Source organism: Nothobranchius furzeri, chromosome 11 (assembly GCF_043380555.1).
Source record: "Nothobranchius furzeri strain GRZ-AD chromosome 11, NfurGRZ-RIMD1, whole genome shotgun sequence".
Taxonomy (NCBI): domain Eukaryota; kingdom Metazoa; phylum Chordata; class Actinopteri; order Cyprinodontiformes; family Nothobranchiidae; genus Nothobranchius; species Nothobranchius furzeri.
Genome location: NC_091751.1, coordinates 63,965,178 through 63,991,333, shown reverse-complemented (window position 1 = coordinate 63,991,333; position 26,156 = coordinate 63,965,178). Strand labels below are relative to the sequence as shown.

General features: G+C 42.1%; 4 protein-coding genes and 1 long non-coding RNA gene across 6 annotated transcripts in view; 2 read left to right on the top strand and 3 right to left on the bottom strand.

Moving 5' to 3' along the window:
* Positions 1 to 278: 278 nt before the first annotated feature.
* On the bottom strand, positions 279 to 12,424 carry LOC139073172 (uncharacterized). 2 transcript variants are annotated; one of them, XR_011521916.1, is made up of 3 exons: positions 4,222 to 12,424; positions 1,890 to 3,566; positions 279 to 924 (listed from the first exon to the last, which is right to left on the bottom strand). It is a non-coding gene; the product is annotated as an uncharacterized lncRNA (long non-coding RNA). The 2 variants fall into 2 exon arrangements; XR_011521915.1 differs by having other exon boundaries at positions 279 to 3,566.
* Positions 12,425 to 13,198: 774 nt separating this feature from the next.
* On the bottom strand, positions 13,199 to 14,865 carry LOC139061940 (2-iminobutanoate/2-iminopropanoate deaminase-like). Its single transcript, XM_070541889.1, has 4 exons — positions 14,789 to 14,865; positions 13,965 to 14,070; positions 13,532 to 13,586; positions 13,199 to 13,458 (listed from the first exon to the last, which is right to left on the bottom strand). The coding sequence occupies exons 1-4, from the start codon at positions 14,863 to 14,865 to the stop codon at positions 13,289 to 13,291; spliced, it is 408 nt and encodes a 135-aa protein (XP_070397990.1). The 3' UTR covers positions 13,199 to 13,288.
* A 799-nt stretch (positions 14,866 to 15,664) lies between these two features.
* On the bottom strand, positions 15,665 to 17,631 carry cfap410 (cilia and flagella associated protein 410). The gene is made up of 8 exons (XM_015957443.3): positions 17,586 to 17,631; positions 17,412 to 17,502; positions 17,233 to 17,251; positions 17,082 to 17,128; positions 16,762 to 16,991; positions 16,368 to 16,518; positions 16,175 to 16,271; positions 15,665 to 16,087 (listed from the first exon to the last, which is right to left on the bottom strand). The coding sequence occupies exons 2-8, from the start codon at positions 17,486 to 17,488 to the stop codon at positions 15,926 to 15,928; spliced, it is 783 nt and encodes a 260-aa protein (XP_015812929.1). The 5' UTR covers positions 17,489 to 17,502; positions 17,586 to 17,631; the 3' UTR covers positions 15,665 to 15,925.
* A 208-nt stretch (positions 17,632 to 17,839) lies between these two features.
* On the top strand, positions 17,840 to 23,256 carry rpl37a (ribosomal protein L37a). The gene is made up of 4 exons (XM_015957446.3): positions 17,840 to 17,922; positions 18,497 to 18,625; positions 18,772 to 18,854; positions 23,097 to 23,256. The coding sequence occupies exons 1-4, from the start codon at positions 17,920 to 17,922 to the stop codon at positions 23,158 to 23,160; spliced, it is 279 nt and encodes a 92-aa protein (XP_015812932.1). The 5' UTR covers positions 17,840 to 17,919; the 3' UTR covers positions 23,161 to 23,256.
* Positions 23,257 to 23,817: 561 nt separating this feature from the next.
* The window catches only part of pecr (peroxisomal trans-2-enoyl-CoA reductase), a 6,227-nt gene continuing 3,888 nt past the window's right edge, over positions 23,818 to 26,156 (top strand). Inside the window, exons 1-6 of the mRNA XM_054729980.2 lie at positions 23,818 to 23,974; positions 24,812 to 24,945; positions 25,019 to 25,184; positions 25,265 to 25,346; positions 25,492 to 25,588; positions 25,657 to 25,767. Coding sequence (XP_054585955.2) covers positions 23,863 to 23,974; positions 24,812 to 24,945; positions 25,019 to 25,184; positions 25,265 to 25,346; positions 25,492 to 25,588; positions 25,657 to 25,767 — 702 coding nt within the window. The 5' untranslated portion in view covers positions 23,818 to 23,862. The remainder of the gene's footprint in view (positions 23,975 to 24,811; positions 24,946 to 25,018; positions 25,185 to 25,264; positions 25,347 to 25,491; positions 25,589 to 25,656; positions 25,768 to 26,156) is intronic.

Sequence of the window (26,156 nt, the reverse complement as noted above, 5' to 3'; positions counted from 1 at the left end):
AATGTTTTTGCTCAATTACTGGAATTTCTTTGGTTAAGACAAAAAAGTGAGGAATAATCATTTACAAGTTATTTGTACAACAGGAACATTTTAAATCCCAACAGTTTCTTAGCAGACAATAGAAATGTGTTCTTTACTAACTTTACTTGGTTTAAAAATCTTACTAAAATAAACAGAGTGCTGTGTTTCAAAACCCAATCATACTTGTTATGCAAACATTAGCTTTGTAGATATTTCTTACAGATCTATATTTGTGTGCAACAAAAACCAAACTTAAATAATTTGTCATTCTTTATTGAAAAACAATAAAATACAGTTATACAGAAAGTGTGGGAAAATGATTATGTGAAAGTATTGCTCTTTAAATGAAGAAAAGATAAACTCTAAAAATGTCCTGTACAGCAACATGACAGAAGAATGGTGGTCTGTCTGTCAGAATGTGCTGAACAGATTTGCTCTATCAAGAGGAGCCTTAATGTGTACGAGGTTCCCCTTGAGTAATATTGGTTTGGGTTATGTATCGCCACATCAGCATGTAAATGCTGAACCAATCTGGAATAAAGACTGCTGATAGAGGATAAACAAGTAAATAAGAGGAAAAATTAATACAACTAGGAAACCAACATAAAAAACAGCAACCAGCAGCTGCACCTGTGAAGAAACATTTCTAAGAGTCATCAAGAAAACGTGGGATGAACAACTATAAACATGTAAAGCATGAACCACAAACATGAACAACAAACATCGACAAGCATGTGTTCGTGCGTGTGCTGGGATGTGAAGTGTTAGACTGGATCAGGTGCACTCTGGAACCGCCACAAGCACCAGAAAACCGTGCTACAGAGAACTCAGCTATGCCACATCCAGAACCGGGCTGACAGAGGTCATGGGCCACATGGCACAGGAATCACACAGCATTTCCACCTGAAGCAGAATCATTCAAATTAGAATCAAATAAAACAGTTGTTCATTATGAGATCAAAAGGATTTTTAAAGAAGGCAATTGGACTTCTTTGGTTTCATGAATATAGGAGGGTTGATCTTAAGCCTGATTCACGCTTCTCCTGCGTCAGTGCGGAGACACGCAACTCCATTATCCGTCCTTGCGTAGGGCCCCAGCAGGCACGCAAGTACGCACGGAGTCGAGCCCACTTTTTTAAACATCTGTTTAACGAGACGGACAGCGCAAGCTTGTGAATGGTCAGGATGCCGTTGTCGTCTACAGCGCCGCCATTGCGCACTCAAAAACAAAGAGCCGAGGATAACTAGCAACAGACACGGAGAAACTTGAAGAACACCTCGCAAAAAAACTCTAAAAACATGAACGTGTTTATTCCCCGTGACTGGAGGAGTGAAACGATGCACAGCAAGCGTTTTATTTGTAGACGGAAATGACAGGAATCATGGGTTTAGAGGTGGCGAGCCCGTGAAGAGGTGTAGGAGAATGAGACAAATTTGTCTGTTAAAAAGTCGGTTATGTACAAAAAACACAATATCATCACACTATTTTGGACCGATACATGACAGGATACCACAGAACAGCTCTCTGCCCTCTGCTGTCTGGTCCGGGAATTGCTTTGCAACACTCCCCAGGAGACGGAGAAGTATGAGAGCTTAACGTGTCCGTCCGTGCGTGCGTGTCTCTCCCTGTTGGAGCTGACAGAGAAGCATGAATCAGGCTTTATTGTAGCTGTCAATTGTTGCTTGATAAGCAGAAACTGTCACCTTCAAAACACCTCCTCTGCACAGGTGTTTCTTTGTAATTAGGAACAGGAATAAAGTTAGAGGTCAGCAGGTAAAAGATCAGCTTAAATTAATTTCACCAATAGAAAAAAGGATGTTGTGTAGGCGTGAGATCACCAAAGATGATAGGGTCTTTTAAATCTTACTTTCAGATAAGCTGATGATGTTCAGCAGCTGAAACTGGGGGTGAACTGGCAGGAACTCCACCGCAGAGAGAAAATGAATACCTGCTAGGAACAAAATAGAACAAACAAACCAAAACCCCCATACTGCTGGGATTCAACAATACAGCTTATCTGTGCAATAACATATCAAAATGATTTTAGTTTTAAGATATTTTATGTTTTTCTTCAATGTAACATCAACCTATCAAGAAATTTGTCATCAAATATATTTCAGAAAACTGAGAAGGTTGCATATGCATTTTGCATGTTGTAACTTTTACTCTGAACTTTATCAAGTGTTCACTTACATAAATGTTAGAATATCACCTTAGGTCCCGTTCATGCAGACTCTAAGGGATAGATAGTAACATAGATGTAACAGTAAATGAAACCGTGCCTGACTGTTTAAAAGTCCATTTACAACTTAGTGTAGCATCCTGTATGTTGGGGTCAAACTTCAAGGATAAAGAGCTTCGTCAGTGTATACTTAAGCCCCGTTCATGCAGGCTCTAATGGGCCATTCCCATCTGTACCGGGTCGGCCCGGGCCGGGTAGCCCCAGTCGGCCCCAGCCTGGCCCGGTTGATTCCACATATCCTTGTCTTAAGCCCATGTGGGCTGATTCTACCCACCAATCAGAGCCTTGCTCTAATGGAAGGTGTGAATTTGCTGTCAGCAGTGGGTGTGTTGGCCCTGGTCGGCCTGAAGCAGACCCCCTCGAGAAGAGGGCTGAGAATGAGCCTTGGTTGGCCCGGAAAAATGCCAGGCCACCCAGATTTGTAATCAACCTACGCTACCCGGCCCGGGCCGACCCGGTACAGATGGGAATGGCCCATAAGTAACATTTAAAAGGATGTCTCTTCATATGTTATGTTCTGTCTGCAAATATCAGAAAAATGTTCATGGTCACAACTTCTGACAAGCACATAACAAAATGTACAGACAGACTAAAAGATATGATGAGGACAGCTTTTCTCTAATCTCCATAAAAATGGATTAATTTGTGAGCTTCTTGCGGACAGTTTTGCCTTCTTTTATCCGGTCCGCCTCCTGCTGTGCTACATGATTTAATCTAATTTTGCAGTACCACGCTGAAGCCATCTTTACAAGCACATGGACATGATTACTTTCTTCTGAAGAATTTTGGTGACACTTTTCAAAGAAGAAATTCTTGCCTTCAGTCTCCTTGTCTTCCAGGATTGCAATCTAAGCTTTTTCTGAACTACGCTTACCTTTTCATTTGCCGACAGAACTCTCCTTTTAAGCGTTTTGGGAGACTCTGTGATCTGATAGCAATGGTCACTCAGGATGCTATTTGGCTGTAATGGCACAGCGTTAAACTGACCAGAGTCTGAGTCATTCTGGTGTTGAACACTGTGACCAGAATGAGCAGTAAAACACTCAACTGCCTGCAGAGGAATGGCATCATGTGTTACATTTTGAGTAACAAAGACCTCGAGGTGACTCCACACATCAATGTATTGCTCAGATCAACACCAACTTTTATGGGACTGTGTACACCTGCATCTACATCTGCAACCTTCTCAAAACTTACCTTGTCATTCCTACTTACCTGTTCTTCCCTTCTTGGAACAGGTTTTTTGACCTTAAAGGACGAGAAGATTGTAGGTACGGCTGTGTCCTTCAGGCAAACTCTCCCCTAAAATAAAAAAACATAATTACTTAATTAAAAAAAAGAGATTCACATATACACACATCAGACAAGGTCAGCTTCTGAAGAACACACTGGTACACCAGAGCACTGTGTGTGAGTGAATGTGCTTGCATGTGTGTGTGAGTGAATGTGCTTGCATGTGTGTGTGTGTGTGTGTGTGTGTGTGTGTGTGTGTGTGTGTGTGTGTGTGTGTGTGTGTGTGTGTGTAAAAGGCATGTGTAGTGTTTGTTATTTATAGAGCCAATGTTGTTGGATTTTATCCAGAACCGAGACTTTGAAAATATATAGTTTAATTACAGTTTGATTTATTTGACATCTGTATAATGTTTATTATTTAGTTTTTTCCCCCCTAAATGCCTAACGTTTTAGTTTAACATGAATATTTGTCATTCATCCCAATACATTAAGTTACACATTAAAGACTGTCCAAAAATTAAATTGTTTCTCTGAGTAATTAACCATAGAATTAGATGGAAATTAATAACATGATTGTTTCCCATCTAAACAGCCCTAGTCACAGACAATTCAAGGGTGGGGAAGATTTTCTTCTAGTTACACAGCAATGTAACGTCGGTATGTTATACAGCTACTGCTTCAATTTTTTAAATCTCAACCAAAATATGAAGTAATGTGTTTGTACCCTGGAGTCCGTGGTGAAGTGATGACTCTCAAAGTGTTCACTGCACAAGCGGGAGAATGAATTGGGAGTCCAGCACTCTCTTCTTTGGTTGCTCACCCAAAGGTCAAGCCTCTCTGGATCACCTAGAGGAAAAATTCTTCTTTCTTCTTTCGGTCTTTATTTTGGTTTATAGCATTAACATAAAATTTTTCTTTTCAAACAAAACAATATTAACAACTTGAATTTAAACCAAAAAAGGAATAGACAGAAGCAATGCTTATTTTAGCCTACCCTATTTTCCACCTAAGATACATAACCAATATACATTTCTTTTATTTTCCCCAATATAAATATCCACAATGAAAATTCATTAATGTCTATACATACTTTTCATACCCTGTAAATTTGTGACACTTTACACCTGCTTTAAACTTTAGTAAAGAAGTACATTTCTTCAAATCATCATCTAACTCATTCCACAATTTCACACCAACAACGGAAACACATCTTGATTTCACATTAGTTCTGGCTTTTACACATTCAAACATAAATACACCTCTGAGATTATAATGATCATCTCTTGGTTTGAAATAAACTTTTATGCAATTTGGGATATTATTATTAACTACTTTATGAAGAATCTCTAAGATTTTTACTTTAATAATATCTCCTAATTTTAGCGTTTTAGTTTGACTAAATAGATTATGGGTTGGTTCCAGGTATCCCAATTTATTAACTATTCTAATCGCCTTTTTTTGTAATTTAAATACAGTCTCAACACACGTTTTACCTGCATTTCCCCAAACCTCTGCACAGTAAGACAAATAAGGCATAACTAAAGAGCTATAAATTAAAAACAAGGCTTTTTTATTTAGTACATCACTAGTTTTATAAAGTATAGCAATAGATTTAGACACTTGCTGTTTGATATATTCGATATGTGGTTTCCAACTGAGTTTACTATCAATAATCACACCTAGGAATTTAGTTTCATGTACTTGTTCAATTGGGACTCCATTTAAATACAGCTTAGCACCGTCATTGTCCCTGTTCCCTGAAAATATCATAAATTTGGTTTTATTTTCATTTAGTGATAGCTTGTTGTAATCAAACCATTTTTTAATTGAACTCAATTCGTTTTCAACCTCTTGTAATAATTTACTCATATCTTTTCCCATACAAATGAAATTTGTATCATCTGCAAACATAATAAAATTTAACCAAGACGAAACAGAAAAGATGTCGTTCAGGTATAGGTTGAATAATTTCGGTCCTAGCACCGAGCCTTGCGGTACACCACATATTACTCTTTCAAGCTGTGAATCTATATCATTAACATTTACATAATGAAATCTACTGCTTAAATAACTTTCAAGCCATTGATTGGTTTTACCACGAAGACCATAGTATTCACATTTCTTGAGCAGGTATGTGTGATCAATTGTATCAAATGCCTTACTCAAGTCAATCAAGACAGCCACTACATGAAGTTTTTGATCCACTGCTGTTGCAATCTGCTCTACCAAATCCATAACTGCTAATGAGGTTGAACGATTCTTCCTAAACCCATACTGATGGTCATTTAAAAGATCAAACTTGTTGGTAAATGCTTCAAATCTAATTACAAAAAGTTTCTCAAGTATCTTTGAAAACTGTGGCAGTAAAGAGATAGGTCTGTATTTACAAGCTAATAATTTATCACCACTTTTATAAATAGGAATAACTCTGGCTATTTTCATTTGTTCAGGGACTGTGCCACTTGAAAAGGATTTATTACAAATATAAGTAAAAGGTTCAGCAATGCAATGGATAACCTCCTTGATGAGAGACATATCTATCCCATGAAAATCTAAGGACTTTTTACTTTTGAAACTATGTACCGCTTGGATCACATCACTTTGGCTTACACTGCTCAAAAACATTGTATTATTATTTTTATTTATTTCATACAAAGAACTAATTAAGTATATGGCTTTAAAATACTTACTGGAAATTACTGACTCGTGCGTACTGCAATATAAGCCTCACCCTAAAAAAAAAGAGCGAGTTTATCTGATGGCTGACTTCTAACATCAAGCACTATCTACCAACTCACCGAGCTGCAGTATATCTGTGGTCAGGTCCGGCTTGGGGAGAAAATATGACACGTCTTTCAGGATGGACTTCATCTTTGGTAGCTGGCGAAGCTGGAAAAAGCAGGATCTAACCACCTGGCTAATGTGGGAGTCCATCCGCATCTCTGGGTCCAAAACCACCCCCAGGTTAGTGATGGTTGGCTTCACTAAGCTGCAAAAACAGGGTTGCAGGACAGGACTAACTGCAGTGGGAGAGGGAGGAACAAATATTCCAGTTATAAATATTAAATATTTGAACAAATAAATATTTGTTAAAAGGAAGAAACTGATGATGACTTTAAGATTAGAGGAATGTTCTAGAACGGGTCTGGAACCAACGATGGCCCTTTGGATCAAATTTGGATTAAAAAATAGCTCATGATTTTATTTATGGATGGAATAAAAATACAGGTTTTAAGCATCTTCTCAGTATCTTCATGTTGCACAACTTTCCACAGCAGAAGGACACAAAAACTGCCAGAATTATGATTAGATAGATTTACGTTTTAATCTCAGAATCCCAACTTTTCCCAGAATCCTCACATTATTCTATGAATTCAGAGAAAATATACATTTTTCAGAGGTCTCGCTCCCCTGCTGTGGATATTTCTCAAAATTCAACCATTTTTTCTTTTCAAAAGCTTTAGTAAGAGTTTGGACTCTAAACAAGTTTCACTTTGCAGACTGCTTGTCTACACCTTCATCAGATCTGCTCATAATAAAACATTTGGGTTATATTTAATGTCTAGAGAAGATGCTCTTCCTGGGCATTAAGTTATCAAAAACAGATAAGTTTTTTTTACCATAATTTTAACTGCTATCAGCTGATAAAAACAATAAAAACAGCCTGATCATTAAAGAGGTGTAAGTGAAACCGTGCGGATCACACAAACCATCATGCTGTCTATATGACTACGAGTGAAGGAATTGTGTGAGGATTCACTCACTGCCACAGAACATCTGCAGTCTCAACCAGGAAAACAGCTGCTGGAATGGGATTAGAGGCTGGGATTAGGGAACGTCAGACAAAAATGGATGATGAACCTATAAACAGACCTCTTAATGGATGATCATAGCAACACCTAAAGAAGCAGCTGGACCAGAAGCAGACCAGAACTCCTGAAACTGCCCCTCTCCTGATCTATATGGTTGATACCTACACGGAGGACCAGTGTCTGATGTTAGGAACAACATTCGGGCATCAATGGCTGCATGGTGGCACAGTTGTTAGCACTGTCGCCTCGCAGCATGAAAGTTGCAGGTTTGAAACTCGGCTGCGGCCTTTCTGCGTGGAGTTGCGTGTTCTCCCCATGCATGCGTGGGTTTCCTCCGGGTACTCCGGTTTCCCCCACGGTCAGATCTGTCTCAGAGTCCGAGAGCTACACGAGCGGTCAGCTCGCGCAGAAGCTAGCCGCCGCATCGGTCAGGCTGCCCGGCCTGACCGCTGCGGAGTACCGGATGGAGTCTCAAGCCTGATTCATGCTTCTCCGTCAGCTCCGCAAGGGACAGACGCGCACGGATTGACGGAAGCGTTTTGCCCTCATACTTCTCCATCTCCTGGGGAGTGTTGCAAAGCAATTGCCCGGCAGGACAACAGAGGGCGTAGCGCTGTTCTGTGGTATCCTGTCATGTATCCGGTCCAAGATAGTGTGTTTATATTGTGTTTTTTTTTTTGTATATAAGACACTTTTTAACACAGACAAATTTGTCTCTCATCCTCCTCCACCTCTTCATGCGCTCACCACCTCTAAACCCACGTTTCCTGTCATTTTCGTCCACAAATAAAATGCCTGCTGCGTATCTTTTCACTCCTCCAGTCACGGGGGAATTAAACGTTCATGTTTTAGAGTTAAGTCGCGATGTATTCTTGAAGCTTTTCCGTGTCTGCCGCTAGTTATCCTCGGCTCTGTTTATGCTTTTGAGGGCGCAATGGCAGCGGTGTAGACAACAGCGGCGTCCTGACCAATCACAAGCTTGCGTTGTCCGTCTCGACTGACGGATGTTTAGAAAAGAGAGCTCGACTCCGTCCGTCCTTGCGGAGCTCTCCGGCAGGCCCGCAAGGACGGTGCGTGTCTCCGCACTGACTCAGATGGGGAAGCATGAATCAGGCTTCAGGTGCAGTGCCACTGCAACTGTCAACCTCCCTCCCCTAGGGCAGGTGGGTTTCCCACCCCTGGGTGAAATAATCCTGCTGCAGAGACGACACAGACTCTGTGGGTGTCATTGACCTTGGAGGTATTGGACAGACTGGTCACCCTGGCGGCGCCGTTGTAGTTAACAACACCCAAAGAGGGAATGACATGCAGCAACAGGCCACGCGTGCATGGCTCAGTCTACTCGAAAGGCACATCCTCAGACTGAGCAGCAACGACAGGCCATGTACGACCTGAAGGTCGCATTATGCTCAGCTCCGTGCCTGGCGCTTCCAGATTGTGACAAAGAGTTCCACCTTGAGGTCATGTTCTCATCTAACTGCTTCAGTGTCGGTCTTTATCAAGTATATGACTGTGACAGGCGTGTCGTAGCATATGCTAGTAAGCTCTTGTCCGGTCCTGAGTTTAAATACTCTTGACTGTGAAAAGCTTTGCTTTCCACCATGTGGGCAGTTAAACATTTTTCCAGCTACATTGGTGGACAGAAAATCATCGTCATTGAAACACAACATCGGCCAGTGACCTTCTTTCCGCTTCCGGTCGGTAACAAGATGGCGCCTGTGCTTGGCTTAGCCGCAGTCACCGGCCACTTTTTCAAACTTTTCTCCACTAACCTCCTCTTTTCCACCTTGCTCCTGTCTGCGATCCTCATCAGTAGTGTCCCTGCTACCATCTCCTATGATCGCCAGACTCTTTTGTCCTTCCGTTTGTTCACGATCGCCCACGATATTCTGGTCTGGTTGAACTCTGCCCGAGTGGTAATTCTTTTCTTAGCCAGCCCCGGGGTTCTGGTCGTGGGGGAGGCCTTGCTGTTGTTTTCAGAGACCATCTTCCACGTAGCTCTACAACCTCTGGTCACTTTGCTTCCTTTGAACTGCAGCTGATTAAAGTCGGGCGTAAGGACCCGTTCTACTGTGCTGTGGTCCATCGTCCACCTGGTCCAACCAGTTCTTTCCTTCAGGAGTTTAGTAACTTTCTATCCTCCACTGTGAAGCTGTCCAGACTGGTGATTATTGGTGACTTTAACATCCACGTTGATGATCCCTCCCATCACTTTTCCATGAATTTCTCCAGCCTTATGGACTCCTTCAGCTTTACCCATCATGTTTCTGGCCCCACACACACCAGGGGGCGCACTCTGGACCTTGTTTTTACTTCTGATCACCATTGCATTTTCTTTAACTTGTCAGTTTCTGCGTCCCCACCTCCTGCTCGCCATATGGTTAGTTCTCGTTTTCTTAATGAGAGCACAGCTAGAAATTTTTCTGCTGCTTTTGATCCACCGTGTTCTTCTGATAACGACCCAGATTCCTTAACTGCTCAGTCTAACGATCACTGCCTCTCCATTCTGGACAACATCTGTCCTGTCAGAACCAGATCAGTTCCTGCAGTGAACCCTACTCCCTGGTTTCATGACAGCCTGAAGCGCCAATGCAGAAAAACTGAGCGTTTGTGGAAGAAAACCCATCTCCACGTCCATCTGCTGCACCTAAAAGATCTTCTGACATCCTTTAACTCTGCAGTCAGAGATGCAAGGGTTTCCTATTTTTCCAACCTGATGTCCCAGAGCAAAGGGAACCCCAAGGTGCTGTTTAACACCATCAGCAGCATCGTGTCTCCTGCCTCTCCTACAGCCTTCATCCACTCTGCTGCAGACTGTGAGAACTTTCTGTCTTTCTTTGTGGACAAAGTCAATAAGGTTAGATCTAGCATCTCTCCTTCAGCCTTATCACTGCCTCTCCCGACTCCAACCAGGCCCATCATCCTAGATAGCTTTGCTCCTGTTTCTTTGCCAGAGTTAACCAAACTAGTTAACTCTATGAAGACCTCTGCATGCCCCCTTGACATCTTACCCTCATCTTTGTTTAAAAGTGCTTTTCAGTCCATCGGTCCCAGCGTGCTCTCTATAATTAATGCTTCTCTGGTCTCTGATCAGGTCCCTGCTTACTTTAAGAACGCTGTAATCCACCCGCTTCTTAAAAAACCGAGTCTTGACCCCTCTCTCCATAGCAGCTTCAGACCCATCTCTAAACTTCCGTTCATCTCCAAGATCTTAGAAAAGGTTGTGGCTAAACAACTCACAGCAGCTCTTGATGAACATAACATCTATGATTGCTTCCAGTCAGGTTTTCGTAGAGCTCATTCTACTGAAACAGTTCTTCTTAGGGTCTCTAATGACCTTCTGACTTAATGATGCAGGGGACTGTTCTGTTCTGGTCCTGCTGGACCTGACTGCAGCTTTTGACACTGTGGACCATCACCTGCTACTGGAGAGGCTGAGAGACTGGGCAGTTCTATCAGGAACTGCTCTGGAGTGGTTCTCCTCCTATCTTTCTGAGCGTTCCTTTTCTGTGGCCATCTCCAAGTTTAGGTCCTCCACCACCTCCCTTACCTTCTTGGAAAATTAACGGGTTCTTAACCTCTAACCGGAAGCCCGTTAAACATCAAGACCTCTTCATGGCTTGTGATAACCCTAGCGACATCACATGACATGCAGATCTATTGGCGTGAAGTCAAAGGTCTTTCTCGTGTACCCGGAACTGATAAGGATCTGATTGCAGACTCTCTTGCCAAACAAGGTGCAGCTGTTGGTACCCCATGGTCCTTTAACCCCTTGTGGCTCCCTGACAGTGTGTCTTCTCGGTCAAACCCACCCCGTGTGTGTGTCGTGACTTGAGCTCAGGCCGTTAACGCGTCCACCTCTCGACCGTCCGATGGTTTTGAGTCTGTTCTTCCTGTCTTTTCTGAAAACAACCTTGTCAGTCTTCAGTCCCAGGACTCTGATATTAGCAGGATGATCCTGTACCTTTCTGATCCGACAGCTCATCTGCCTTCTCCTGTCAAGCTTGACTCCGTTCCTGAGCTATGGGCTCTCTTTCGTGTTCGTGTCATTCCCTCTCTAGGTGTTGTTAACTACAACGGCGCTGTCAGAGTGACCAGTCGATCCACAGCCTCCAAGGTCAGTGACACCCACAGAGTCTGTGTCGTCTCTGCAGCAAGATTGCTTCACTCGGGGGTGGGAAAACCACCTAAAGCTTGGTTTATGCTTGACGCATTCACTTTCCGCTTGGTGATGCGGCTCGCGGATGGAACGCGCTTCACAACTTGCAGCGTTTATGGTTCATGCGGCTTGTCTCTGCGGTGAGCTAATATTCTCCCAAACTGTAGGGGGCAGCATAGAGCTCTACGGCATGCAAGTAGAAGTAAAAATTACTGTTGTTTACAACATGTCATTCCAGCATGTTTTAACAGCGTCCTCGTCTTTTCCGACAGTGCGAGCTATTTCTCTCCAAGAATTATTAACAACGTGTTGATTGCGATGATCTTTGAGAGCTGAATCATACAAATGTCTGTATTTACGAACCTCTGCCATACTAGTTCTTGCCAGTCCGCCTTGTTTTTCCGCGTCCGACCGTCCGCATGGTTAGAAAATTTCCTAGGAGCGCGGTGCGGAAATTTTGGGCAGTGCGGAGGCGCTGTGGAGGGGCGTGGTTGTTAAAATTACGCAACCTCGCGGATGCGTCAAGCATAAACCAACATTAACCTAGGGGAGTTTGCAGTGGCACTGCACCTGAGACTCCGCACACTGGAGTGGGAACACCACCTGCCGAAGGGGGAGTTGATGGTGGCGCCGAGACTCCAGCTGAAGCCCAGTACCTTGCGGTGGGGATGCCACCTGCCGAAGGGGGGGGGCTGACAACATCACTGACCCTACTCCTACAGCTGGTGCTAGTGACCTCTAGACCTGACGTTGGTGACTCGCCTACCACAGGGGGAAGGTTGAATGCCACCCTGTGACCACACTGGCTGACCCTGATCTCTGACTGCACCTGCGAGTTGTAACGTCAATAAAACATTACGCTACAGCGTCAACCGAGGGCCCTCCAGAGAACACACCTGCGCCAGACACGTTCTGAGACATTGCATTCACCCCAAGGATGTAATTTTCACTTTAGAAGTGGGGGGGACACGGGGGGGGGGGGGGGGGTCTTGACAGTATGCTCTAATGGGAAACAGGCTTCAACACAAACGGTTGTTTTCCGCTTGGTCCTAGAGCTCAACCAGTGCCAATTTAATATAGCGTAATAGTTTTTGGATGATAAAAATTGCAGGGGTCAAAACTTGACTTTGGAAAAAGTGGGGGGGACATGTCCCCCCTGTCCCTCCCCAAAATTACGTCCATGATTCACCCGCAAACAAACACTTCATATTAGATTCATCCAAACACAGGGTTGCTTTTTTAATACCAAAGTCTTTTTAATATCAAAGTCTTTTATAAATTGTCATGTTTTATAATTGTTTTGTAATAAATTTCTTAACCTTCTTAAACTTGACTCTTTCTTGAAATAAACACAGAGTGGGTGTACATTGATCACTGAACAGGCAAAGATCTTTAGATCTTCTGAATTAACAAATAATCTTTGCTATTAAATTAAATCTTTAAAAATAAATATTATAATCTTTTGATTAAACATAGACCAAGCAAGTTGGTGTATGAATTTATAGCTATTATATTTATATATCCATATATAATCTCATTCGTCAATTTGTTTGATCTTAGGAATTAAAATATAAGCTGATAGCAATGGCCTTTAATTCCTATGTTTAGGTCATTAACCCTACAGTAACATTGAATCATCTCTGGTTTTGGTGTTTAACTGGCTTATGCAACATGTGGTGATCTCTCCTCACATCAGCATGGAGCCATAAAAACTCTTCCAGACAGAACATCACTTTATTTAGAAGTAGGGAATATAAAAATATATATGGAGTAAACTAAGGAAAGATGGGCAAAGCGGGCAGATCTAAAGGCTCCTTATGCTAAATAAATGGGACTTGTGGTATAGCTAGTTTGTGCTGACACGCAGCGGTCAGGGTTGTACAACAGCTCTTATCTATAGAGGGGAAGCCAACATACTCACACTGCTTGTAAACTTCATTGACATTTGAGAAATCATTGATGTCAGCGAGAAGCACGGTGGTTTTAACAACTGCCAGAAATAAAAGTAAACTGCATGAAGAACATCTGCAGAACAATGGCTTCTACACAGAGGATCGCCTCACCGTTCTCATAAGTGCATCCAGCCATTCGGAGGATCTCCCCCATGTTCACGAGAGCCTAGGAATAAAACACAACAGACTGTTGCAACACATGGACCTGAACTTTGTCCCATGAAGAGCTAACATGATCCTGGTGACACTTTAAAGCCAAAGCACAGTCAGAGCAGCTGCTACGTACTTAGCGGATTATTTTGTTCATACGACTGAATGTTTGGATAGTTTTACATCTGTGCAGAGCAGCTGTTGTGTTGTTTTAGATCATTCATTCACTCATCATTCATTGGTTTACTGTAAAGAATGTTTTCCCACACAGCTGCTGGTTAACACTGGTTGTTAAAGTAAAGTCATGCTAAAAAAGTTACTTTCCAGAATACTAAAGTAACTATAGCCACATCTCAGGTGTGCGGGTGTGAAATCAGCAGATGGACGATGACACCTGTCTGGTTTGGGCCTGAACACCGCCTCCCACCAGCTGGCCGCTGACCGGATCCATCCCCAGCTGTCCTGATACATACACGCTCCGATCAACCACCACTGCTTGGCTTAGAGACACAGACACAAGACTATCTTTCAAATACCTTCCACCTTTGACATTTCAGTCTAGCGCTTTACTGTTGTCAGAGGAATATGTAACTCTGATGTGGCAATCATCCTGGTTTTAAAAGTATCTAAAACAGATGGACTATTGTGGTAAATCTGTACATACAAAGCATGTTTAGAATAAACAACAGTGACCTAACTGAGGGTGATCATAAACAATAACAAAATCCACGATAGTCCCAGAGGATTAAAATCAGTTAAAACAAACAAAATAATACATCAACAAGAAAAATAAAATACAATGAAAACTGTGTTCAAGTAGGCCTAGTGAACTAGACCGAATTATTGCTTAGCAAAGTTTGCATATATATTATGTTATGCAAATATATATTAGAATATTAGCATTAGAATATGAAAGGTCATCAATGCATCATCCTTTAAAACTGATCTAGAACACAGAACCTTCACTGAGCTTTTAGATCTAGATTTAGAGAAAATAAAATTAGTTTAGTTGATCCCTAAGAAAAATGTTGATACTGGATTTGAACATTTCATCAGAAGTTTTCCACAAAGGTACAATTAGCTCCAAACTCTAACAGCAATAATTACATTTTAACATTTAAACTCCTTCTTGAGCCACAATCTTATCCTGGTGGAGGTTGAGTACTATGATCCTTAGGGTTATGTTGGCCAGGAGGGTTCTGCTCCCAGCTGGGTCACCCGAAACTAACAAACTGGTCCCAGGTGAAGGGAGAGACTAAACTCAGACTGGTGGTCCCCTGGTCCAGGATTCCCATAACCTCTTCCTCTTGTCTATATATATTCTAGTCTGGTGGTCAGGTCCAGATCTACTGTATGCAAAAGTTGTAAAAAAAAAAACTTTTCCAAAAGAGATGCATACTGAGGCGGCTCTGCAGTGTAGAAGTATATAGAGTATAAGAAAACCTCAGATAACTTCATCTGGATTACACATTTTAGTACGTTCATGGAAAAAATGCTCTAAAATGCTATCTTTTACTGTTCATGAGAAAAACACTTACTGGTTCAAAATAATATAATAATCAAATAGTTTAAGCCTGAGGGAGGATTTGTATGTCAGTCTACCCATGAGAAGCTTCTTCAGCAGCAGTAGCTTGGGAGGTAGAGCAGACTGTCCAGTAATCAGATGGCTGAAGGTTCAATCCCAGCTCCCAACAGAGAATGCTTCTGTTGTGTCCTTGGGCAGGACACTTAACCCACCTTGCCTGCTGGTGGTGGTCGGAGGGACTCGGCTCTCTCTTTACGACAGATTGATACAACGCCCGCATCACTGCAGACGCAGCACAAATCCCCCTATTGATCTCACACTCCATCTTTCCGTCACTCGTGAACAAGACCCCAAAATACTTTTAACTCCTCCAGGCAGGACCTCATCCCTGCTCTGGAGAAGGCATTCTACCCTTGACCCACTCAAGATCATGGTATCGGATTTAGAGATTATTTTTCATCCCAGCAGCTTCACACTGGGCTGCTATACAAATACAGGCCATGTACCATTCCATTATGGCAACCAATAAAACCATTTATGCGTGACTTACAGCATGATGGACTTTAAATGCTTTCCCAAAAGAGCTGGATCAGTTTTTATTTACAGAAATAGATCTAGACATTCTGCACAGCATACATTCTTTTGTTCTTTCAAGACATGTAGGCATGCCGCTATGATGCTGCAAATAAAGTCTCACAAAAGTGAAAGTGGCAGTGAAATGAAAATTACATGTGGTGCATTTTGCATGCAGAAAGATCTCCGTCCCTCAGAATCCGGCGGTTTGAAGTGGAAAAGGGATTGAGGCGTTGGAGTTGATGCTGTGAAACAGGCTAGTGTTGAATGTCTGCAGTTTTTTGAGCTGGAAAACTTTGAACATCTCCCGAGTCCAGTGTGTACGTCTGCAGCCTGTTCTGTGTGGCTGTGTGGACAATATGAAGCTCCTCTTCATCCAAGTCCTTCAACAGAAGCAGAACTGCATCAAGTGTATGAGTCTGAAAAGACAGAGCATTCAGGTTTTCCAGGTTTAAGTCAGATTCAACACAATGAGGTTTGAAAATGGCGCTACTGACAAATGCTACCTTTCTCATTGTTGGTCTCTCAATGATGGATGGAGAAGAAGGAGAGGAGAACTTGTCCCTGGAGAGAGGCTTCATTCCCAGTTCTTCTCTGATTTTGCTATAAAAACAACAACAACAAAAGGTTTATTATTGCCTCAAATTGTTTGTATATTGTTTATTTGTTGTGTTCTGGTTAAAAACAATTAAATCCCACTTGGTCTCCTCCATGTTGTAGTTAAGTGCATCGTTCTCTGTCTCTGCTTCTGGAAGTCCGTTGTTGGAGAGCTGGTTCTGGACACTACCTGGAGGTGTACTGACCTCTTCACCCTCCATGAGAGCGAGTGCGATCTCACCCTCAGTCACCACTGCACACACGGAGTGTCATTCATAGATGAGCCGTTCAAAGATTGTTCTGTAACCTTCAGTTATCTAGCCTGGCGTCCTATATATGCAGAGCAAAATCTCTTGCCATTGCTACAGTTGGTCTACATTTCTAGGCTGGAAGTTTTAAAGATTCAAAGTAAAACTAAACAACACCTTTTAAGAGCTATTAGAAGTTATGGCATGTGATTCTGAGCAGAAGATGTGCAGCAGCATCATAAAATCACCCTGATTGTCGAGTTTCTGGAGGCGAGGGAGACAGCGCAGCACAGTGAGGCGATACTTGCTCGGGTCATTTCCACAGCATGGGTTTTCAGCCAACCAGAGCACTCTGAGACGTGTCAGCGGACGCAAATGACACAATTCAGAGAGGGACGGAATCATGTTCCTCCTCAGGTAGAGCTCACTCAACGACAGGCAACCAGTCAGAGGAGACAGAGATGCGACGCTGTTAACGCTGCAGGCAGAGAAAACATCACAAGACCTAAAGGTGTGCCACCATCATGTCAGAACTAAAAGGAACGTTCTAAATTAAAGAAAAACTGACCTCAGTGTGAGCACCTCAATGTTGGGTACCTGACAGAAAATAGATATCTGAAAAAGAGACACTCATTCATGAACTCATACAACAACAATGGGTATGATGGACTGTAACAAAGCAGAGAGCAGATTTACATCAAAAATGAAAAATCACTTACATCTGTCAGGCTGCATCCCCTGCAAACACACGCACACACACGCGCACACACACACACACACACACACACACACACACACACACACACACACACACACACACACACACACACACAAAGTTACCACAATGTAGAGCAAAAAGACAGTAACTCACAGCTCGCCCTGACATTTAGACACTTACCAGCAGTTAAGTTTCCTCACACTTTGCAAGTCGGAGGCCTTAGCTTTAGCAAGAATCAGCTTCCGTGTTAGCTTCATGGCATTTCACCAATCTTAATCAAAAATAAGGATATTTTAATTACGTATGCTTATTTTAACAACGAACAAAGGTCGCATAATGACATAGTGGACGGACAAACGTATCATCTCAGCCTCAGAGAAGTGTATTCCACACACCGTGAATGCGCATGCGCCCAGCTAATGAAGCGTCCTTAGTTACGCCTTGAAAAAAACATCTTACTGTTTGTTTTTTTTGGTCTGAGGTGTTTGTCATACAGGCGTAACATGAAACATAGTCAATACTATAGAAATGAATTGTTATGTAAAAAGAAAATGTAAGACTAACGTTTGTGTTGAAAATCATTTCCTTCAAAAGAAAACTCAAAGTCCCACAATGCCCGAGAAGGACTGAGTAAATCGCGCCTGCGCAGTGAGTACTCCCTCTTTGGACCTACGTCTCTACAGAAACCATGGTGAGGTTAGCTCTCTCCCGAACAATCCTTGTCAATCTTATGATTCCCGTGTTTTGAGTGACACGGTGAATCCTTCGAAGGCTTTGTGGTGCCCCTTCTAGTAAATCCTTATGCTTATTTGCGTGATTTTAGAGATTATGGCAGTAGAAACGATGTTTTTAATGTCCCATTGAGACAAAAATGGCTGCCGCCATAGCTTTTTTAACCGGGTGGGCTAGTCACTTCGGCTTACTGTCTCACTTCCCAATTCTCCATTAAGCACATTTCAGTAGGTACTGCTGTTACGGCGATATGAAGCGACATGGTTCTACAGTAGTAGTTATGTTCATACTGACCGGAAATTTCGTAACTAGAAATGAAATTTGTGGGGAAGCTTGAGTTGATCAGGTAGTTTCACTCAAGGTCTACACACCTCAGATGAAACCTGTTCCCATGTATATTCTGCTTAGCTAAATTTAGCACTTTAATGTAGTTTGTGTTATGTTATAAATTTCTTAATCTGTGAAGACGGAATCAATCCTACGAATGGCACATCTGTAGGAATGTAACCGATATTATTTTGTTTTGTCTTCAGGCCAAACGCACCAAGAAGGTGGGGATTGTTGGTAAATACGGCACGCGTTATGGCGCGTCGCTGAGGAAAATGGTGAAGAAAATTGAAATCTCCCAGCACGCGAAATATACCTGCTCTTTCTGTGGCAAGGCAAGGTTTATAATTGTGTGATTTTGATATTAATAACTTTGCAGAGTGTGATCTTGATGCATAGATGTTGGTATGAAGTCTGAACTGTGTAGTAAAATGTTAGTGTTGTACTTCGAGAAATTTCACAAAAATGTTTCTGTTTGTAGACTAAGATGAAGAGGAGGGCTGTCGGTATCTGGCACTGTGGGTCCTGCAAGAAGACAGTGGCTGGTGGTGCCTGGACGTACAAGTATGTATCACTTTTTTTCCTTTACCGCTTTCTTGTTTTTTCTGCAGATCATAAAACTGTCCTAAGGATAGTTGTGAAAGATCTTCACTTTCTGAAAAACTAGTCCCACATTTTATTGTCACTAAGCCATCCTGGTGTTAAAACAGTTATATCTGCATAGGCATTTTTTAATGCAATTTAGGCCATTTAAAAACGATTTTGAAATAGTTTTTTTTTTTAATTTAATTTAAACACGCTCGTTTGTTTTGTTAATGACTATACACAAATCAAAGTGAGTTAAATGACAAAAAATTACAAATTATCATGATATATTTCAAGTTCAAAGGTACTTCAAGAATCTTTGTATTTAGTAGTAATTTTTTAGCCCAGTGAAGAAACAGTTTTAAACAGTTTTCTTCTACCCACCTGCCTTTCAGGTCTGTGCAGACTTTTGTTTTTGTGCAAAAGGTGTTACTTACACCACTTTAGTGGACCATGACAAGCCTTTTAGAATGCCTAGTTAACTGCAGTTTTCTGTTCCTTCTCTCATCATTGCGTGTGTTGCTGTACAACCGTAGTACTGCCTAGTTTACCATTCTCAGGTTCCAACTAGAGGTCGACCAGCTTTTTTCTATTACTGATGCCGATATATAGGAGATATGGTAAGCCAATGGCAAATGTTTAATGCTGATTTAATTTTCCACCTTAATTTCATGCTAAAATGTCACTAACATCAGTTGATGCACACAATTTCTAAAGCTGAATCTGTTTAACTCTGAATTTAACTAAAGTCAGGCATCTAAATAAAGTTAATTTAGAGTATTTATTACGCAGAAGTTATTAGTGAATGTAAAAATACATTAAAAATAAATTCTGCAGCAGCACCGGGCTGCCTGAGGATGTGCCTGACTTTAAATCGGCTTTGCTAAGGACAAATATCGACAAGTACAGATGTATAAAACCAGCCTGTCTGCTCCTAGCTCCAACTTGACTCTGCACTGTTGGATGTCAGTGCAGATGCTAATTGTGGGAGCTTTGCGGTCAATAGTCGCTTTTAGAAGGCATGCCATACCGGCAAATCAGTATTATACAGCTGCCATGGTGTGTCTTATGAGAGCGCCGTGGCGGCACAGCGATGCAGGGATTTTGCGACATTAGTGTCACCATGCTTGGTAGTAATATTAGCACAACACTGGACTTGTGAATTACGCCTTGGCGCAACTAAGGGTGATGTCACAATCGCATGTGGAATTACTACAGAGTCCCGGCCGGCAACTATATTGTAAAAGAAAAACCACGGGTTGTAAGTTTGGCTTATTTAAACGGTATCGGCTGTTTAAATAAGCTGGAGCAGTGCAGAGCTCTGGAAGCTTCTTTCTGTTAGACTTCACAGGGACTGAAGTACAGACACCTTTAGAAAGAAAGAAAACAATATTTTATATATCGCCTCTCAAGATTAAAATCATGAGGCTCTTCACATAAACAAAAAAAATTGAAAGTACAAAAAAAAGATTAAATATGTATAAAATGAGAAAAAAAAAATGTGAATGAAAATAAGGAAAGGGAAAGAGAAAACGAATAGGAAAGAGGGAAATTGGTGGATTGCGGGAAAGGTGGAATAAGGCTTAATATGACCGGTTCTGTTTACGTTGAAATACAATGCTTCCATGCATCTATGCAACAAAATAATACAGCTACGTGATTAACAATAGCAGTTTTTACAGGAAGTATGCAAATGTAACTAAGATTTAAACTTATTCACACTTATAATACTGTTGCTATTTCTGGGTGTGTCAGGATGATAACCAATACTACTCAACCCTACTCTGGAGAAGATGGGGCCTGTTTGGTCTCTTTCTTTCATCTAGACCTGCCACAAACTAATATTGCACAACAAACTCGTCCATTGAAGACGAGCAGTTTTACAGGGTCCCCACGCATCCTGGAAAACCTGGAAAATGGTTCATAAATTTTCCAGTCATGTAAAATGTCCTGAAAATGTTTAAGATGTCCTGGAATTTTTTTTCCTCCTTGGGTACTGGGCTGTAGCACTTGTCTGCTTTAATTTTTGCATGCAGCACAGCGTCCCATGTGACGCCACCAACCAATCAAATTGCTTAGAACAGTTCTGCTTCCCAGTGTGTCCATCTGTCTTTGTTGCTAGATTTACCAATGTTTCATTCTAAAGTAAAGATTTGTTTCTCCAAAGAAGAAAAAGATATTTTCTGTAGCGCCTCTAAAGATAAAAATCACAAAAACAAAAATTTAGAATATAAAAAGAAAATCGAAAATGATTAAAATATGTTTACAAGAGCAAAAATAGGCAGTTTTGATTAAAACTGTAAAGAGGGAGAGAGAAAATCGGAAAGAGGAAAATCTGTGGATCCTGAGGAAGGTGGAATAGGTAGGGAAAGCAGAATAAGGAGTGGTGAAGAAGGTCATACAAAAGCCAGCTTAAACAGGTGAGGGCCAAAGCTAGAGACTTTCAAATTCCATTTTTGGTTCTTTTTTAAAACACAGGAAAGGTTTGTCTTTACCTTGCCGACAGTTTCGTTTGCGGACTGCAAAACATCCTCATAGCTGACGCTGATGGTGGCGTCACTTCCTACTCCGTTTATTCTAGCGAGTTTCAGGTTAAGAGTGCGGCTGTATCGCAGTATATCCAGTGAGGGGTTTTTCTCCCTCTCTCTGTTAAATGGCAGAGGAGCAAACAGAGCTCTGTAGTGTGTCGTCACTATGGCGACCAGAGCGGTAGAGTCGCATTCTTATGACTTTTCTCACGTCCCCTAAATTGAAACTCATGTCCCGCATTATTGACAGTCTCCTGTTTCGAGTTTAAGTCTAGCATAAACTGTGTGGAGAAAGCTGCCCGTTGCTGTCAATCAAACTGGGGGCGGGGCTTTTATGCAGGTTCAGAAATGTATTTCCATTAATTGACAAACAAAAAACAGTTAGATTTGTTAAATCAAATTAATTCAGTCCAAAACACATAGCTCATCAATTTATTCCATTATACAAACCATGCGTCTTGGTATGAGCAAATGCAATTAATTTGAAAGTTTGGTCATATTTTCTAAAGTTGGTGACTGATTGTGAATACCGCTTGACTGTGAGAGTTTGGACTTTTAAACTGATATCAGTCGGTAAAATAGCAGTGTGTGAACTAAAGTAGAGAATCACTTCTGTTGTAGTTTAGTTGCATTGCAAATAAAAGAAAGCAGATGGCATAGGGAGCCTAAGTCACGCCCATCTATTTACGGACCATGGGTCCCCGGAAGAACGAAAAAATGAATGCAAGCCAATGAGGCAAAAAAACACTATTTTCTAACACCGCTTGTTATGTGCTATGGATTTCACTAGTTATGTCCATGAATTTTAAAGACGCATATCGATGCCAAAACTGCTTATTTTTGAACGTGTGTGTGTGTGTGTTATATCAGATTATTTAAAGACTATATCTCCCCTGTCTTCCTAAAGATAAACACTGTTGTTCTGCCAATGTGAAACAACCCAGCCACTAAATGAATCATCCCTTTTGCTCTCTTCAGGCAATAGTTTATTTTCTTAAAGGCCAACTTCACTGAGAAACTATTTTTACTTTTGTTTTATGTGGTCATTTGAGTTCCAAATGCAGGCTGAACATGAAAATAGTCTACTTCTCCTATTTCCTGCATTAGCCACTGATGGAAAATGGTCGGCTAAATGTTCGAATTAGAAAAAACACTTTGATCTATGTCTCACAGAAAATGAGCATTCATGGACTCGTCCGTCTTGGCTCAGGATGAGGAAGGCTGTTGTTAGCTTAGCGTCCAGGAGAGAGCAGAGCATTTCTTAGCTAGTAGAAGTTAACTGTTAGTATTAGCATCTCAACATTGGTTCAGGCTTGTGTTATTTGTGGATATTAAACTGAATGGTGAAGTTACATTTCTGTTAGCCAATCAGGAGCAAGATGTCCGAATATCAGGAAATGAGCCTCCAAACCCTGCTGTCTGAAGGTCACCTCACCTCTGCTGAGGCTCACGTCTACTTCCTGAAACAGGAGCACGAGAGCTTTTTTCCCCCACAGAGACGGGTTCACAAGGCATTCATTCATACTAGAGACCACTACAAACGTGTTAAAAGAACTAGTGAACTTGGTCTTTAAATATTTTAGCAGTGGACCTTTTTATGAAGAAAAAACCCTTTAAGAAAATGGTGGTCATGTTCTAATTAAGATGGGTGTTTATCTTGATGATTAATGTTGTGGTGTTTGTTTTTTTGCAGCACAACATCTGCTGTCACAGTCAAGTCAGCAATCAGGAGGCTGAAGGAGCTGAAGGACCAGTAAATCGGTGTTCAAGGATCACTGGTTCATTTGGGACTTATTTTCTAGAATGTTTCTGGCATGGCATGAACATCCCAAAATAAAGCCGACTGGAGAAAAGTGTTGTTCTGTGCTTGTTTTAAATGTAACATCAAAGGAGCTCTGGTTCCAGGTGTAATTAGTGTGCATCACACAGAAGTCACAATGCTGCCACTGATTCTGTTTTCAGCACAAACGACATGGCTTATGTAAAAAAAAAGAATCAAAATTGTGTCAACTGAAAAAAAAATACTGTGGATTATCCTCCATGAAAGTTCTCAAACATCTTACAAGAATCAAGTCAATTTGTCCTCAAATCAATTGGCCAGTAGTTTGTTCTTCCTGCTTTTTTGTGCAAAGAAAGTGGTCCACAGACAAACAATGGTTAGTCTACTGGATGACAAAATAGGCTTAATTAATCTGATAATGAAAAACTACGTTTTTCATTCTATACATTTTCAGTTATACAGCTATGTTAGGAGTAGGATTTTCTGATGCATTCCTAAATCATCCTTGCAAACCCAATAGAATAAATGTAAGCATGATTTGCTGGTATCTGTACCTTAGGCTCAAAGTGCTTCATTAAAAATAAAACTTAATTGCTGTAAAAATCCACATCTAGCATGTAGCATCCAGTGGCGTATATGAGTCTCCAGAGGGGGCGCTGCTGAGCTTCACAGAGACAGTATGGCGGCGTCCAGTGTGTTCAGGCCCGGCTTGTTCAACCATAAAGTAGCGATAGTGACCGGAGGAGGAACCGGGATTGGAAAAGCTATTTCTGCGGAGCTGCTGGAGCTCGGTGAGTCAACTAGAGTTGAGCTGGTCATCCTTTTATTTTCTGCTTCACTCAAACACGGAGAGTTACGTGTGGACGCCATTGGCGACAGCAGCGAACTTTGGTACAGAGGAGGTGTTGACATGACAGCCTGCTCTAATGGAACGGAGTCAGATGGAGGATAGTGTAGATATGAATATGATCAAAATGGTTTCGTTACATTTACGCCAGATAAAGGTTGAACATGAATCAGATCTGAGACATTTTATCCTACTTTAATTTTGGTAAGCTGCTTCTGTTTTACTACTGATATGCATGAATATTTAGAGCATTTAAATGTCATTTGATTAGATTCGGGGGGGGGGGGGGGGGGGGGGGGGGGCTTGTGCCTATCCCCAGCGGTCAACGGGCAATCAGGCGGGGTACACCCTGGACAGAGAGCCAGTCCATCACAGGGCAACACAGAGACACACATGACAAACAATCATGCACACACATTCACACCGAAGGACAATTTAGACAGACCAATCAACCCAACAGTCATGTTTCTGGACTGTGGGAGGAAGCCGGAGTACCCGGAGAGAACCCACGCATGCACAGGGAGAACATGCAAACTCCATGCAGAAAGATCCCAAGCTGGGAGGCGAACCCAGGACCTTGCTGCAAGGCAACAGCTCTAACCACATAAAAATATCTTTAGATTTCTTTCCCCCAAAAGATATTAATGAAGTAAATGTGTTACCATAGACTCCCAACGTAGGACAAACGTTAGATTTATTTTATAACTTTAACAAAAGTTAGTTCTGTTTGATATTTTTGGGCTGGTCCCAGTTTAGTTATGGCTACCTTGTTTGTCATCAGGCTGCACTGTGGTGATCTCCAGTAGGAAGGCTGATCGGCTGAATGCAGCAGCTCAGGAGATGAGAAAAAAGATCCCTTCCAGCAGCCCAGCTGACGTCACCCCTGTGCCGTGCAACATCCGTAACCAGGAGGAGGTGAGCACATGTTCAGCTCTTCTACCTGCTGCACGGTGATCTGCTTAGCTCTTCTCTCATCCCTGGGCTGCAGGTGAATGCTCTCATCTCGTCAGTGCTGAAGAAGTACGGTAGGATAGACTATCTGGTGAACAATGGAGGGGGTCAGTTTAGCAGCCCCACTGAGCACATCGCCTCTAAAGGCTGGAAGGCTGTGATAGACACCAACCTGACTGGAACCTTTTACTGCTGCAAAGAGGGTAACCTGTAGCCCGAACACTCTCCTCTCTGGGTGAGCCTGGTGGTGTCACAGCTCTGACTGTTGCTGTTCTCGCCGCAGTCTACACTGCCTGGATGAAGCAGCATGGAGGAGTCATCGTCAACATCATCGCTGACATGTGGAAGGGCTTCCCGGGCATGGCGTAAGAGCTCCCTCCAAGTTCTCTCTCTCTCTCTCTCTCTCTCTCTCTCTCTCTCTCTCTCTCTCTCTCTCTCTCTCTCTCTCTCTCTCTCGCACACACAAACACACACACACACACACACCCCTGATTGTCCTCTGACTGGCAGCCACACAGGAGCAGCAAGGGCAGCGGTGGATAACTTAACCAAGAGTCTGGCCATTGAGTGGGCGTCCTCAGGAGTCCGAGTCAACGCAGTGGCGCCCGTACGTAAAGGTTCTTATCAGTCCTTGTGGTAAGACATTCATTTGTTAATGTGTCTCTTTGGGTTCAGGGGACGATCTTCTCCAAAACTGCGATGGAGAACTATAAGGAGCTTGGGCCGCATCTTTTCAAGAGGTCCATTCCTTTCAGTCCGGCAAAGAGACTGGGAGTACCAGAAGAGGTGATCACACACACAGAAATAAACCATCAGCAGATGTCGGTCTCCCTTGTGTTTGACTGGACTGACTTGTGTGATTACAACACGTCCTCTGGATATTCAGACATACAGTGGTGTGAAAAACTCTTTGCCCCCTTCCTGATTTCTTATTCTTTTGCATGTTTGTCACACAAAATGTTTCTGATCATCAAACACATTTAACCGTTAGTCAAAGATAGCACAAGTAAACACAAAATGCAGTTTTGAAATGATGGTTTTTATTATTTAGGGAGAGAACAAAATCCAAACCTACATTGCCCTGTGTGAAAAAGTAATTGCCCCCCTTGTTAAAAATAACTCAACTGTGGTGTTTCACACCTGAGTTCAGTTTCTGTAGCCACCCCCAAGCCTGA

What these genes read in the sequence shown, in the direction of transcription:
- rpl37a (XM_015957446.3), top strand. An exon ending in CCTGCTCTTTCTGTGGCAAG is followed by an intron (nt 18,626 to 18,771) that starts GCAAGGTTTATA and finishes TTCTGTTTGTAG; the next exon opens with ACTAAGATGAAGAGGAGGGC. An exon ending in GGTGGTGCCTGGACGTACAA is followed by an intron (nt 18,855 to 23,096) that starts GTATGTATCACT and finishes GTTTTTTTGCAG; the next exon opens with CACAACATCTGCTGTCACAG.
- LOC139061940 (XM_070541889.1), bottom strand. Translation starts at nt 14,865, where the DNA reads ATGGGAATCCTGGACCAGGGGACCACCAGTCTGAGTTTAGTCTCTCCC. An exon ending in TTCAGGCCCAAACCAGACAG is followed by an intron (nt 13,587 to 13,964) that starts GTGTCATCGTCC and finishes TTTTATTCCTAG; the next exon opens with GCTCTCGTGAACATGGGGGA. An exon ending in TGGATGCACTTATGAGAACG is followed by an intron (nt 13,459 to 13,531) that starts GTGAGGCGATCC and finishes TATTTCTGGCAG; the next exon opens with TTGTTAAAACCACCGTGCTT.
- cfap410 (XM_015957443.3), bottom strand. Translation starts at nt 17,488, where the DNA reads ATGAAGCTAACACGGAAGCTGATTCTTGCTAAAGCTAAGGCCTCCGAC. An exon ending in ATTGAGGTGCTCACACTGAG is followed by an intron (nt 16,992 to 17,081) that starts GTCAGTTTTTCT and finishes CTCTGCCTGCAG; the next exon opens with CGTTAACAGCGTCGCATCTC. An exon ending in CCAGAAACTCGACAATCAGG is followed by an intron (nt 16,519 to 16,761) that starts GTGATTTTATGA and finishes CCGTGTGTGCAG; the next exon opens with TGGTGACTGAGGGTGAGATC.